The sequence below is a fragment of the Camelus dromedarius genome, chromosome 4 (assembly GCF_036321535.1).
Source record: "Camelus dromedarius isolate mCamDro1 chromosome 4, mCamDro1.pat, whole genome shotgun sequence".
NCBI lineage: Eukaryota > Metazoa > Chordata > Mammalia > Artiodactyla > Camelidae > Camelus > Camelus dromedarius.
In genome coordinates this window covers 47,881,153-47,895,128 of record NC_087439.1, presented here as the reverse complement: position 1 = coordinate 47,895,128, position 13,976 = coordinate 47,881,153, and the positions used below count along the sequence as shown (strand labels likewise).

Sequence of the window (13,976 nt, the reverse complement as noted above, 5' to 3'; positions counted from 1 at the left end):
GAATGCTGTTTCAAAATTGACTGCTCTCCTTCTTTTATTTGGATCTTTAATCTCATCAATCCCACTGATTAGGCTGCAGACTGGTACTCTCTTCTACCTTTTGGCCTAAAAGACAGTCTTTCTTTCATGATATTTTAAAATGCCATATTTTTGATTATCAAATTGGTAAAGATTAAAAATAAAAATAAAAACTGAGTTGGTAAGTATGTAGAAAATGTGTACCAGTTGCTAGTGAGTGTATAAATTGGTAAAACCACTCTGGAGGGCACTTTGGCAGTGCATATCAGAAACTTTAAAATTGTGTGTACCCTTTGATAAAGCAAGTCCATTTAAAAGAATTTAACTTTAGAAAATTATCATGGATCTGTGTAACTATTTAGCTATACTATGAAATATAATGCAGATATTATAATGATGTCATAGCTGTTTAATTGTATAAAAGGATATTCATAATATATCAAAATTTGAAAGTTAATTAAAATTAGCATATAACAGTATAACACAATTTTTACAAAAGAAAATCTGATGGATAGAAACAAAGACTAACAGGATATAAAAGAGAGTTAACAGTTATAACCAGTGGTTTTTCTAGGATAGTGAAATTGCAAGTAATTTGATTTTCTTCCTTGTCATCATCTCTGTTTTCTAAATCTTCTACAGAGAATATGTTTTCTTTTCATAAAAATAAAAATAAGCCTTTATAGCTTTATTTACTTAGCCAAATGGTGGTATATTTTTACTAAGGTTGGTGCCAGAGGAGAAGCCTCATGGCTTCAAAGGTAATTTGCACAATGACCTCTGTCATGTTCAAAGTTTAAATAAGAATTTTTTGAATTTGAAGCCATTTGATTTTGTTCTTTGTCAAATAGTCATGTGAAAACTCTGTCTAGAATTAAAAATTCATTCTGACTCTTGGACAAATGATTTAATCCCCTTTTAAAGATTAAAATGATAGTCTGAGGAAATTAAAGTCCACAATGACTAATGTAACCACGAAAATAAGCACTGACATTTGAAGAGTTTAAAAATAAGTTAGGGCCACAAAGCCCATAACACCAGTCTAAACACGAGAAAAACATCAGACAAACCCAAATTGAGAGCAGCATTCTACAAAATACAATTACTTCTCAAAAGAGTCAAGGTCATGAGAAGCTAGGAAAGACTGAGAAACTGTCACAGGCCAGAGGACATGAAGACAGGACGACTAAACACCGTGTAGTATCCTGAGTTAGACCCTGGAACAGAAGAACATTAGTGGAAAAACTGGTGAAGTCCAAATAAAGTCTGGGATTTAGCTGGTAGTAACTCACGAATGTTGGTTTCTTAGTTTAGACGAATGCACCATGGTAATGTAAGATGTTAACTTTGTAGAGTCCTGGTTTGCCTGGGAAACGAGCTTTCTATACGCAAAATGTAGCCTGCTCATCTTTTTATTATCTTGCTGTTATTTGTTGTCACCTCCTCAAAAATGTTTCCATGATTAGTTAAACCCCTTTGTTTACAGGTCCCTATGCTATTCTTAGAGAGGTTTTCACTTTCAGTATTCTACTAGATTTTTTAAAGTGAAGATTCTACTTACTTTTCTTCTCTCCCACTAAAAAAAAAAATCAAGGTATAGTTTACATACAGTAAAAAACCCTTTTCAGGCACAATTCTATGAATTTTTGACTACTAGGTTTTTTAAAATAATTGTAACTCAAATATTCTCTTCTTGATTCTTAATAGATGTTTGAATTCATCAATAAAGATAAAGGTGACTTGGAATACTTATAGACTATGTCTATACCAGTTATAATAAAGTCCTCATTAAATTAGTGTTTGTTCCCTAAATATTCCTTTTCTCCTGAATACAAGATTCAGAATTATTAAAGTTAAACTTCATGGAGGACAAGATGTTGGTAAATTTTGTAGAAAATCAATGATTGAAAGTATCAGAAAGTTATGATTTAATTTAGAGAGTCAGCATGGATTCACATCTATCTCAGTGATGTGAAATAACCTCTGGGTCTAATGACAAATATCAGCTGAGGGAAGCCATGAACCAATTACTTGGGATAAAGCACCATGAAAAGAATACTATACAAACAACTAATCTAGAAGTTAGACAAGTATGGTATAGGGATGAACTACCTAAGTAGATTACACATTGACTTTGATATCAAAGTGCAGAATAGTTTGGAATGGATGGGTTACAAAACTCCAGGGATCAATATTAGGACCAATTTTATTCATTTGATATGTCAATGACTTAGAAGAAGGAACATGCAGTAAGCTTGTTATACAAAACCAGAGGGAGGGACAGTCGATACAAAGAAGGGATGAAATGACTTGAGTAGACTAGGAACTAAGCAGATAAGTGGCTTTTTCAATTCAGGGTGGAGGAAATATGAAGTAGAAAGATTATCTCACAGTAATATGCAATCACAATGTTCAAAATAGAGTGAAAGAGTGAAAACTCATTAGATGAGTAAATAAGCATGCTAGAAATAAATTAGAATAATTCAAATGCTATGAATAAGGTGGAATATTGACTATAAAATTTAAATACTGGTATTTTAAATAAAAATATTAAGTATGTTTATAATATACTAGACTAAGAAAATAACTCACTGGAATATATATATATACATACATACATATATATATATACAATTGGAGCAAAAATAATGACACTTGCTGTCAAGGATGATAGAGCGCTTGTATTCTGGGTAGTCTATCAATACAGGAAATATCTTTTTGTTTTTAAACAACTTTATTATGGTGTAATTTCTGTGCAGTAAACTACACATATTTCAGATGAATTTTGATAGATGTGTACACCTATGAAACCACCACCACAATCAAGATAGCTAATATTTCCATCATTCCCCAAGAGGTGTAATTTTTGAATTCCTAATTTATCCCAACCCACCCCCTTTACCCCCTGGTAACCATAAGTTTGTTCTCTATGTCTTTTAGTCTGTTTCTGTTTTGTAAATAAGTTCATTTGTGTCGCTCTCTCTTTTTTTTTTTTTTAGATTACACATATAAGCTATATCATATAGTACTGGAAATAAATTAGGTGATCAAATATATATAAAATATAGATGTGTATCAAGTGGTATATAATAAAAACGTTTAAAGATTTCCTTACAAGTTTTTGATGATTTGTTCAGCTGACGAATACTAGTTTTGTGGCTCCTTTACAATCAGCAGGTCATGTTACTAGCAGTTTCTCTATCAAAATAAGATAGATGTATGAAACTTTAATCGTAACAGAATACAAATTCATGGCTTATTGAAATCAATGAATCATTCAGTAGATGTGTGTTGATTATCTTCTATTTGCTTAACATATAGAATTTTCTTGAACTTCTATTAAACATGTGTTTTTTGATAAAGCATAAAAAATGAGTATTTTCCTTTAATATTTGAAATTCAAATAAATTAACATTATAGCTTAAAAAAAAAGTCCCAGTGGGACAAAAGGGCTTTTTCGTTTCAAACCATACTCCTCTCCTTCCTTGAGAATCACTGCTTATAAGCCACAGAAGAAGGGTAAGACATCATGTTTGGGCACAAAAGACGTAGGATTTAAACAATGGTGACAATGCTGTCATGAATTAAGTGTAACATTCAGGGTACATACTCTAAGGGTAACAGAAAGTTAAAAGTGAAGGAATTACTAGTTGCTGGAAGCAATGGCTTTATGGAATAAGGTTAAGACTTGAACTGAAGCTTAAAGGCTTGTTAGAATTTGCATGAGCACAGAGGAGAAGGAGGAACAATCCTGGTGGTAGAATGAGTAAACGTTCAGCGGTAGGTGTGATTAAATGCAGGGCATTGAGGGGTTTTGAGAGAGACCCTTGTACATATCGTGGGGATCACTACCGGTTTTGGAGGTAAAGGTAGGTTAGTTTGGAGGCAGATGCAGAAAAGGAGCAGGAAAGTCTGGAGTACCATCTAGAACTGCAGAAGTCCAGACAGGGCAAAGCATGCTTTGATCTCTTTCAAAAGGAGCTGACTAACACTCCGTGATTTCTGAATTTGGAGTATTCTCTTTTGGCAATGCACCTAGTGGAGTTTGGACTTTGTTGATTCTCTTCCGTTTTTTCTGAATTTGTGTATGTTTATGTTTTGTCTCTTAAATGGATTATCTGCTTCTTGGAGGTGGGGGTCATGCAGTATCTTACAGAGTAGGGTTCAATAACTTTTTTTTATTTCAGTGAATGGGTAGCTGAGACAGATTCTGCAGGGAAACTTGTTAGCACCTGGTAACTGGTGGCCAGTGGGAGAAGAGGACGTGTCAAAGGCAACTTCGTGGATGGGCATCTGAGAACACGATAGCATTGCTGTCAGAGATAAGAATGTCACGAGGGAGAAGGGAGCTGGTTCTGCAGAAAGTTATGGGCTCAGCTTTGAACACTGAGTTTGAGGTGAAAGAGAGACATTCCAGAGGAACTTACAGTGCTTGAAGATACAGAACTGGGACTCAGGTGACAGGAGGTAACTAAAGAGAAGATTTGGGGTAGAATTTAAAGACAGGGCTGAGATTGCAGGAATGGTTGAACTTCCAGGGGATGAGCTTGTAAAGAAAAGCTCAGGGAATCAAAATCTGAGTTTGGAGTAATACTCACTAAATTTAGGAGCTGGAAGGAAGAAAAGAAACTCTAAACCTGCACTGTTCAGTATGGTCATCACTAGCCATATGTAGTCATCTAAATTTAAATTAATTAAAATGAAAGACAATTAAAAACTCAGTTCCTCAGTCACAATAGCCACATTTCAAGTGCTCATTAACCACACATAGTGGCTACTGTAGTGGACAGTGCAAACAGACTGTTTCCCTCGTCACAGATGGTTTTATTGGACAGCATTGCAAAGGTATAGAGAAATACTCATTTGAGAGATAAACTAGAGAGCAGATGACCTTTCAAGGGAGGAGAGAGTTTAAGGAGGAAATGTTTATAGTGTCAAATGCTGAAAAAGAATGAAAATCGTGGTGGGGCAATCTGTGGATTGGCAATAAGGAAGTCACTGGAGACCTTTAAGATAGCAATTGCAAGGAGCGTGGTAGGGGTGGAAACCAGGTGAAGCATTAAATTAGGAAGGCAGTAGGTAGAGAGCAGATTATTGAGACCTTGGACAAGGAAAGGAAAGAAAGAAGGTCATAGAGAAAACTGCAGTCACATGGGTTTGTTTTGTTTTGTTTTGTTTTGTTTTGTTTTGTTTTGTTTGTTTTTTAAGATGGGAGACTTGTTCGTGTTTGAAGAATGGACAGAGGCCTGTGAAGATGGTAAGGGCTTTGTCTGGGAAAAACTTCCTGTTTCTCCCTTTACTCTCACACTCACAATCCTCAGAACACTTCAGTTCTACTCACCAATTGTGTGCATTTATTCCCTACACCAACTGATTCTCTAGCATCAGCTGGGTGTCCTACAATTCAGTTCTGACACTATACACCTATTATCTCACAGGTTAAAGGCTCAGCCTCACGAGCCCGTCCCCATTTCAGACACCAGTCCCAAGTCCTAGGTTGTTCCCAGGTTCCCAGTACTTCTGACTGACTGGCTATAATTCGGGGTTCCCGCAACATCCTTCTTGGGTTTGATAGTTTGCTCGAATGTCTCACAGAACTCAAGGGAACACATTTACCAGTTCACCATAACAGATGCAGATGAACATACAGATGAAGAGATACATAGGGCGAGGTCTGGGGGAGGGGTAAGGAGCTTCCATGCCACCTCCTGGCATGCCACCTTCCTAGCAGCTGGCAGCCTGGAAACTATCTGAACTCTGTATGTTAGGGATTTTAATGGAGACTTCATCATGTAGACAGGACTGTTTACTGACTCATTTTGCAGCCCCGCTCTGGAGGATAGGGAGTGGGGCTGAAAGTTATAAGCTGCTTTCAAAAAAATTTTTTTTTACATTGATATATAGTTGATTTACAATGTTGTAGTCTTCTGGCGTACAGCAGAGTGATTCAGTTTATATTTGTGTGTGTGTGTATTCCTTTTTATATTCTTTTTCATTGTAGGTTATTACAAGATACTGAATACAGTTCCCTGTGCTACATGGTAGGACCTTGTTGTTTATTCCAAGCTTCTAATCATGGCTTGGTCTTTCTAATGACCAGCTCCCATCCAGAAGTCCACCCAAAGTCACCTCATTGGAACAGAAGATACTCCTATCATCCAGGAAATTCCAAGGGATTTAGGAGCTCTGTGTCAAGATCCAGGGTCAAAGACCAAATATTTGAACAAAAGACGTACCTAGTGTTCTTATCACTTAGGAAATCACAAGAGTTTTAGGAGCTCTGTGCCAGGAACAGGGGTGGGGGCTGCTGGAGGGATGGAAGTGGGAGGCGGAGAGCAGGATATGTATTTCATTATTTCACAAGTTCCCAAATCCCTGCCTTGCATTTGCTTCTCTTTTTAGATATGGGTTCAAGTTTACAACAGTTTGTTGGATATCTCCTGAATACCCTGTTAGCCCCTCCAACTCAACACATCTAAAACCAGACTCAAGATTGTCCATCCCATATCCATTCCCATTTTTTATATTCCTTATTCCAGCTCATCTTTCCAGTTACTAAAGCTGGAAAACTTAGTCATATGTGAATCATCCTCTCTCTTCCCTCCACAGCTCAGTCAGTCAGCTGTCTGGGCATGCTTATTTTACTTCCTCTGCCATGGACTCATTTATTAATTTATTCTTTTTGTTTGCTTAAAATAATAATCATGAAAATATTTCAGGCAAACAAGGTAGTAATAGAGAACAGTATCATAATGAGAATATACTCAGCCTAGTTTAAGTAAACTTGCAAATACAAAGCCCTGAGGAAATCCATTCAGATCCCATCCTACTCTCCATACCAAAGGAAATCACCATGTAAAATTTAGCATGTATCATTCCCATGCAAGATTTGTTGTTTTACTCCACATGTATGTAGCCACATATAGGATATAAGTTGGCATGTTTTTAAACTTTATATAAACTATGGTATAATGTTTATCCTGCTATAACTTTTTTCAATCATTATTTTTGAGATTTATCCATGATGAATCATCTCTTTTATTTTAAATGTTATTTAATGAAAATACCACAATTTATTAACCATTGTGCATTATACTGTATATAATGTGTGTGCATATATAGACACACATTTGTATATATAATAAATATATGTATATGTGTGTACAGTTGCTTTTATTATTTTACTCCACCTCTTGAGTTGAAATGGAGGTATGACATGGTGCAGCTTATTTACTTATTTTCCAACTGGAAAAATTCTATTCCTCAAGGCAGGTAAAAACTGTTTTCAATAGTTTCTACAGTTCTATCCAACTTTCTCTCTGCCACTTCATTCTTTAGTTTTTCCCATTTCTCTTACCTCCTCTAAGTAGGCTTGCGTATAGTTAGCTCTTTTGAGAATAGTTGATAGATGTCTGGTTTATAGGACTAAAGCATAGAAAAAAAATTCCATTATAAGAAAGAGATTTAATCATGAAATAAAGTATGAATACACTTCAGGCTGAAGGTTATTATTGCTCATCATTTAAAGACACTATACCTTAATGGCATCAAGTTATTTATTTTTAAGAAAAGTATTACTGAAGTATATTTCTAAGTATTATTTATAAGTAAAGCTACTTATAAGTTTGCTAATTTACAGCCAAGAAAATTTCTGGCATTCTGTATTATTCTAAGAAAGATAATTAACAAGATACTTTCTAGCATTCTATATTCTTCTAAGATTATTAACAAGGTAGAAATGCGTAATCCATTTTTTCTCAGAAAATTGCAACAACTCAGAAGTAAGTCAGAGGACTAAGCTTACTGGACTGACATGAAGATGACTTCAGAAGTGTACCGGATACTTTGAAAATTTAGAATAGCCTGGATAAAGAGAACAGGATTCCTTGAATTATAAAAACATCAGTCCTTTTATACCATGGTGATATCATTGGTGTGGAGCTTGAAAGAAAATGAGGTCTAACTCATTTGGGAAAGGTGATCTTGAAAGAGGTGTGAACTAATATAAGGTCAAAGAAATTTTATCATACAACATTTATTGATTACTTCTAATTTTTTAAACTCATCATTCATTTTTCCACAAGATAATTGTCTTGACAATCTTTCTGCTTAATTAAATATTCACATGTTCGTTATTGATTAGAACATTCAAAATAAATAACCCCAACACAAGCAGCTCGTATTCTAAGAAGACTTGCTTTAAAAATAGTCTTCCTTATAGATACATATTTTATCCATGTTATTGTGTTTCCTTTCTCTTTATTTTTTACATAATGGTTAGGTGAATCTTTTAAACTGATCATTCAAGACTTGATATGCTGATTGGTGAGACTGATATGTGGGTTTGAAGCCTGATTCTGCCATTTATTTGAAAATGACAGTGTGCAAGTCTCATAACCTTGCTAGCCTCAGTTTCCTCATCCATAAAAGGATGAACCTATGATACCTCCTAGGGCTGTGAGGATTAAAGGTGCAAATGAGTTGGCACATAGCAAAAGCTCAAAGATGTTACTTCTCCCCTTTGATAGATTAAGTAAAAGTAAGACAAGAGACGTGGCTTTTGAGGTATATTTTTGAGAGCAGGGAAGATATGAAACACGAAGGGGGTTAAGTATACCTAGTCAATGTCAACTAAAATGCTTCTGAAATATGACAGTGATTATGTAAGTAGAACAAGCTTGAAGAGATTTGAAATCCAGTGTGCACAGCTTAAAGAGATTCAGAGGTAGGTAAAAAGGAGGGTCACAGTCATAGAAACAAAGGTTATGTTAAATAGACAATGATTTAGGTGGAACTATACAAAATTGCCACCTTTTTAGATATAAAATGGTTGAATATTGGCAATTTTATGTTGTTCACTTAACATGTTCAGGAGGGAAGAAAGGCAGCGGGGACTGTGAAGGAAAGAGCAAAGCCCCTCAGGTGGGGTGCAGTTAACCAGGGCTGTCACTGGTTTTCCTACCGAATGGTTAGGCTCTTGCAGCTGTGAATCAAACATTATTTAGTGGCCTCTTCTCTTTGTAGCAAAAAAGGTGATTGAAGATGGGTGAAAAAGTTCATGCCACTGGGTCTATTGGAATCTTTGAGGCCCTTTGACATTTACCACAGTTTCCAAAGGATTTAAGAGAACTTACAAAACATACAAAATAACAAATACAAAAACAAAGGAAATTGAGAAAAAGGGAAAATAAAGTGACATCCAGATCTCCTGCTGTGATGTAAACAGTGGTCAGCATAGAGCTTCCTCAAATCATGTTTGGAAAGGAGAAAGTATAAATAATACCCAGCAGAGTGCTTCCCTTCCTGATACACAACTGCAATTTCTGGGTTCCTATGTAATGTAGCAGTAGGCGCCATTGAGAGGCTGTCTTCTACCAAGAAAACAAGTATCTTTTAATTAAAATAAACTATGTCAAGATTTGACTACAGTACTGGAATAGCTAAGAAAAGGTGTTCTTTCCAGAGACTATCTTCATCTCCAGCCTTAAGACATTCCATGATAATAACTCTTTTCAGTGCGGTCTGAGCGGGTCCTCTGAATCTAATTATGCAGTAGTGATACTTTTGGTATATGCATCTCTTAAAAGCACTGCATTAAAAGCAGAGTAGTTAGATCTGTTAGGTTACTTTTTCCTTTCAAAAGATTAGATGACTTGTTTTTGCATCTTTTCAGAATGGACTGTGGACCAACAAAGTTTCAATATGATTTTTTCATTTCATTTTTCAGTTGGTATCAATGAGGAATTGAATTCCTGTGGCCAAGAACTTTGCTCTCTCTGGGTTGCTGGACTAAGACTTTGTACAAGGGGCATGGATATATTATGCTTAGACCCATAAAACACATCCCCACTCCTAGAAAAACACCTAAAAATATCAGAAATATCTCTTCTAGGGAAAGAGCTATCCTCACTCCAATACATCCATGTAAGTAGAGTGACAATACTGTGACTTCCCTTCCTTGCTCCCACTCCACTTGTTTTCATTTGTCCTTCCCTTCAAGTCTCCTATCCCTCTGTTTCTTTTTTTTCCCTCCAAAAATCAGCTTCTTCTGTGACACTTCAGCTTTCCTTTAGAATTTCAGGGTAAAATAGTACAGGCTTTATACTATTTATGTTTTTTTTAATTTTATTTTTTATTGAAGTGCAGTTGATTTACAACGTTAGTTTCAGGTATACAGCAAAGTGATTCAGTTATATGTATAAATACATATATATTTTCTTTTCAGATTCTTTTCCATTATAGGTTATTAGAAGAAACTGAATATTGTTCCCTGTGCTATATAGCAGGCCGTTGTTGTTTACCCCCTGTTTTATATATAGTAACGTATATTTGTTAATCTCAAAATCCTAATTTATCCCTCCCCCACCCTTTACCCTTTGGTAACTATAGTTTGTTTTCTATGTCCATGAGTCTATTTTTGGTTTGTAAATAGAATTTGTATCATTTTTTTCATTCCACATATAAATGATATCATATATTTGTCTTTGTGTGTCTGACTTATTTCACTTAATATGACAATCTCTAGGTTCATCCATGTTGCTGCAGATGGCATGATTTCATTTGTTTTAATGGCTGAGTAATATTCATGTGTGTGTGTGTGTGTGTGTGTGTGTGTTTGTCTGTCTGTCTGTGTGTATGTATATCTCACATCTTTATCCAGTCATCTGTCGGTGGACATATACTACTTTTTAAAGTGATTCGTTACTTATACATGAGACCAAAAGGTCTATTAAAAGAAATCAACTCCATTCTTGGATTCAGAATTTCAAGTCTTGTTTTTGCATGTTGGTGGTTTTTAGGTCATTTCTCTAGTTCTATCTTTTGTACAGTTAAGTATCCAGTCACCGTACGTTTCTGATCCTATGAGTACAGGACAAAAATATAAGAACAGAGATGCAAACTCTGTCTCTCCTAAATGGATTAAGAATTCTTTTCAGTTAGCGCACACAAAATCTAATTCAAGTGCTTAGACTTTACAACTCCAGCCCCGGGGCACAACTTTGTCAAACAATCACAATTAATTGGAACACTAATTCTTGTTGGAGTCAGATTTCTAACAAAAAGAATACTAAGGACAGCATTTTCATCTCTTGAACTTAACCTCCTTCTTGGCAATTAGATCTGAAGGTAATAGGCAGAGATGTCTCTTAGTTGGCAACACACGCACACGTACACAAAACTTGAGCATTTTCCCTTCCCAGGATGACAGCAAGGCATTAAGGATGCCAAAGAAGGAGTGTTAACCTAATCTAGTAAGTGATATGAGACATTAAATTAAAATATAACCAGATGTTCCAAGAAAATAATTCGCTGCAATTCACTGTTTTTAAAAATGTTGGCAACTGCTGTTGATGGGCTTTTTCGGATGTTCCACTTGTTATCAAGACAATTAAAAAGCAGGGAATATGTTTGTGCAGCATAACGACTATGTGACAATTTTTAAAAAAAAAAAAGATTCTGTCCCTTTGAATATACACATTGCGTATTAGATGAAATATACTTTAAGTGCTTGTTTTGGTGCCAGTGGCCAGAATGAAAGCTCTTCTATCTGTAAGGTGAATTGAGATTTCTTCCCTGTTTTAAACGCCTGCTTCCAGGGTACGTAAAAGTGGGAGACGGTTTGGAAACCAGGGGCTAAGGGGGATGGGAATGAGATGGCTCTGACTGTGAATCTAAGAGCTGAATGTGTATGAGAGAAAATCCTCCTCCAGCCTCGGAGGGGGTGTCTCCCCCAATACCAGCTCCCTCCCCCCCGGGCTCGCGGGGCGGGCCTGGTTTGCTCAGTAGCAGCAGCGGCCGCAGAAGCAGCCCCAGGGCTGAGCGGCTGCGGCCTTCTGGCAGCGAAGGGAAGCGACGGCACCGAGAGCGCGAGGCCCTGGGGAGATCCGGCTGCCGCCGGGATGGAGGAAGCGTCGAGTGGAGCCCGAGCCTCCGGGGACGGATTTCCTCCCCAGCTCAGCTCTCCTACGGCTGGCCGGGGCCTGCTCCAACCACCTGCGAGGTGGAAGAGGCCGGCGCCTCAGCCTGGCAGCGGCAGCCGGCGATCGAGGCGGGCACAGCGGAGTAACAGGCGAGCCGTAGCCGCTCTCGGGAACCTACGCCGCCACGGCCGCTCATTGTCTCTCCTCTTCCACCCGGGGGGCAAACAGGAAGCGCGCCTCCTGGTCGAGTGACGGACCGGCGTCCGGGCCAATGAGCACTGCCTATGGAGAGCGTGGTGGCGAATTACCACGGAGAAGAGGGGCGGAACTTCCGGCCGGACTGTCACCCTCTTCCCCCCTTTTGGGCTGGAGGCTCCACCTTTTGTGTTTCCCGCACAGTCAATCAAAATAGGAAAAAAAAATCCCCGGACCGCTCCGGCCGTGTCCGCCGCCGCTTCCCGCATCCTCTCCCGCCGCCGCCGCCTTCGCTCCTCACCATGTGTAAGGCGGCGGGGAGCCCCGCCTGAGGTGCCCTAAACACACTATGACCGGTACGTAAAGCCGAGAGAGAGCAACCCTTGCTGCTGCCTCTGCCGCCGACTACAGCCAGCCCCGGGCCGCCGCCGCCGGCTCCGGGCCCCCTGTATGAGACCGAGTGTCTGTGAGAGGCAGAAAGCCGCACTCCCTTCCGCCTCCCTCCCCTCCCCGCCAGCTACCGTCCACCCCTGAAGCCCCAGCAACGCCGTGTCCCCGCTGGGCCCGGGGCTGGCGGCCCGGTCCACCGGGAGCGCATCCCCCTGTGTGCGGGCGCGGGCGGCGGGCGGGCGTGTGAGTGACTGACGGTGCGAGAGGAGCGAGCGCGAGTGAGAGCGAGCGGCGCGAAGGGAAAGGGGAGGAGAGGAGAGGGGGCAGGGGCAGCGCGGGGAGGAGGAGGAGGAGGGAAAGAGGAGGAGGAGGAGGGTTACAGGCAGCGGCGGGCGGGGGCAGCAGCAGGAGGGGAGGAGGGAGCCGCCGCCGCCGCCGCCGCCGCCGCCGGGGGGCGGGTGGGGGAGGGGAAGGGGACTCGGTCCGGGCTTTCGGAGTAATTTCGCCTCGGCCCGCGGGCCCCCTCCCTCTCCTCCACCCGCCTTCCTCCCCACCCCCACCCCCCCCGCGCTGTGCCTGCAGCTCCCGAAAAGCCCGTGAAACAAGAGGAAATGGCTGCCTTGGACGTGGACAGCGGCGGCGGCGGCGGCCACGGCGAGTATCTGCAGCAGCAGCAGCAGCACGGAAACGGCGCGGTGGCGGCGGCGGCGGCCCAGGTGAGGAGCGGCTTAGCCCCGGCCCGGCTCCCCCCTCGCGCCGCTTTCTCCTCCCCTCGCCTCTCCCCTCCCTCCGCGCCTCTCTCCTCCCCTCCCCCCGCCCCGGGAGCTGCCCGCCCGAGGCGCCAACGCTCCGACCCCGCCCGCGCTCCCCCGCCCGACGCCTTTTTGTGTGAGTGTGAGTGAGTGAGTGTGTGTGTCTGTGTGTGTGTGTGTGTGTGTGATCCAGAAAGTGTTGCCCTCCCGGGGGTGGGTTCCGGGCGGAAGGTGGAGGCCCGGCGCGCAACCCGCCGCCCGCCTTCCTGCGGACGGTGGAGCCGGTGTGCTTGCGAGCGGGAGGACGCGAGGAGGAGGAGGAGGAGAGCGCGGGCTGGCGCTCGCCCGGGCGCAGCCGGCGAGGCCCGAGTCGCACTTCCTGTGCGAGCGGCGGCTCGGCCCTAACCGCCACCCCCTCCCCCTGTCTCCCTCTCTGAACCCGCCCATCGGGGGTAGGACACTCAGCCGTCACCGCTCGCTCTGCTGGCCGCTACCTGCAGCAAGATAGGGCCGCCATCGCCGGGCGACGACGAGGAGGAGGCGGCCGCCGCAGCCGGGGCCCCCGCCGCCGCTGCCGGAGCGGTAAGTCTCGCGCGCGCGGCCCGCCTCCGCCGAGGCCCTGGGCCCGCCATCCCGGGCCTGCGGCGCGCCCGCCCGCCCAAAAGGCCTCCCCGGCGCCCGCGCCTTCCCCGAGACCGAC

General features: G+C 41.5%; 1 protein-coding gene and 1 long non-coding RNA gene across 7 annotated transcripts in view; both read left to right on the top strand.

Moving 5' to 3' along the window:
- LOC116153043 (uncharacterized) overlaps window positions 1-10,167 on the top strand; it is a 40,533-nt gene extending 30,366 nt beyond the window's left edge. For 5 of the 6 annotated variants that reach the window (XR_010380615.1, XR_010380616.1, XR_010380612.1 and 2 more), the window contains 2 exons: window positions 5,227-5,275; window positions 6,020-10,167. This is a non-coding gene — a long non-coding RNA (uncharacterized LOC116153043). Of the gene's footprint in view, window positions 1-4,205; window positions 4,486-5,226; window positions 5,276-6,019 lie in introns of all 6 variants that reach the window. The other variant, XR_010380613.1, reaches the window with a different exon arrangement.
- A 2,182-nt stretch (window positions 10,168-12,349) lies between these two features.
- Window positions 12,350-13,976, top strand: part of SP3 (Sp3 transcription factor) — a 47,090-nt gene continuing 45,463 nt past the window's right edge. Inside the window, exons 1-3 of the mRNA XM_031451679.2 lie at window positions 12,350-12,490; window positions 13,107-13,240; window positions 13,733-13,858. Coding sequence (XP_031307539.2) covers window positions 12,484-12,490; window positions 13,107-13,240; window positions 13,733-13,858 — 267 coding nt within the window. The 5' untranslated portion in view covers window positions 12,350-12,483. The remainder of the gene's footprint in view (window positions 12,491-13,106; window positions 13,241-13,732; window positions 13,859-13,976) is intronic.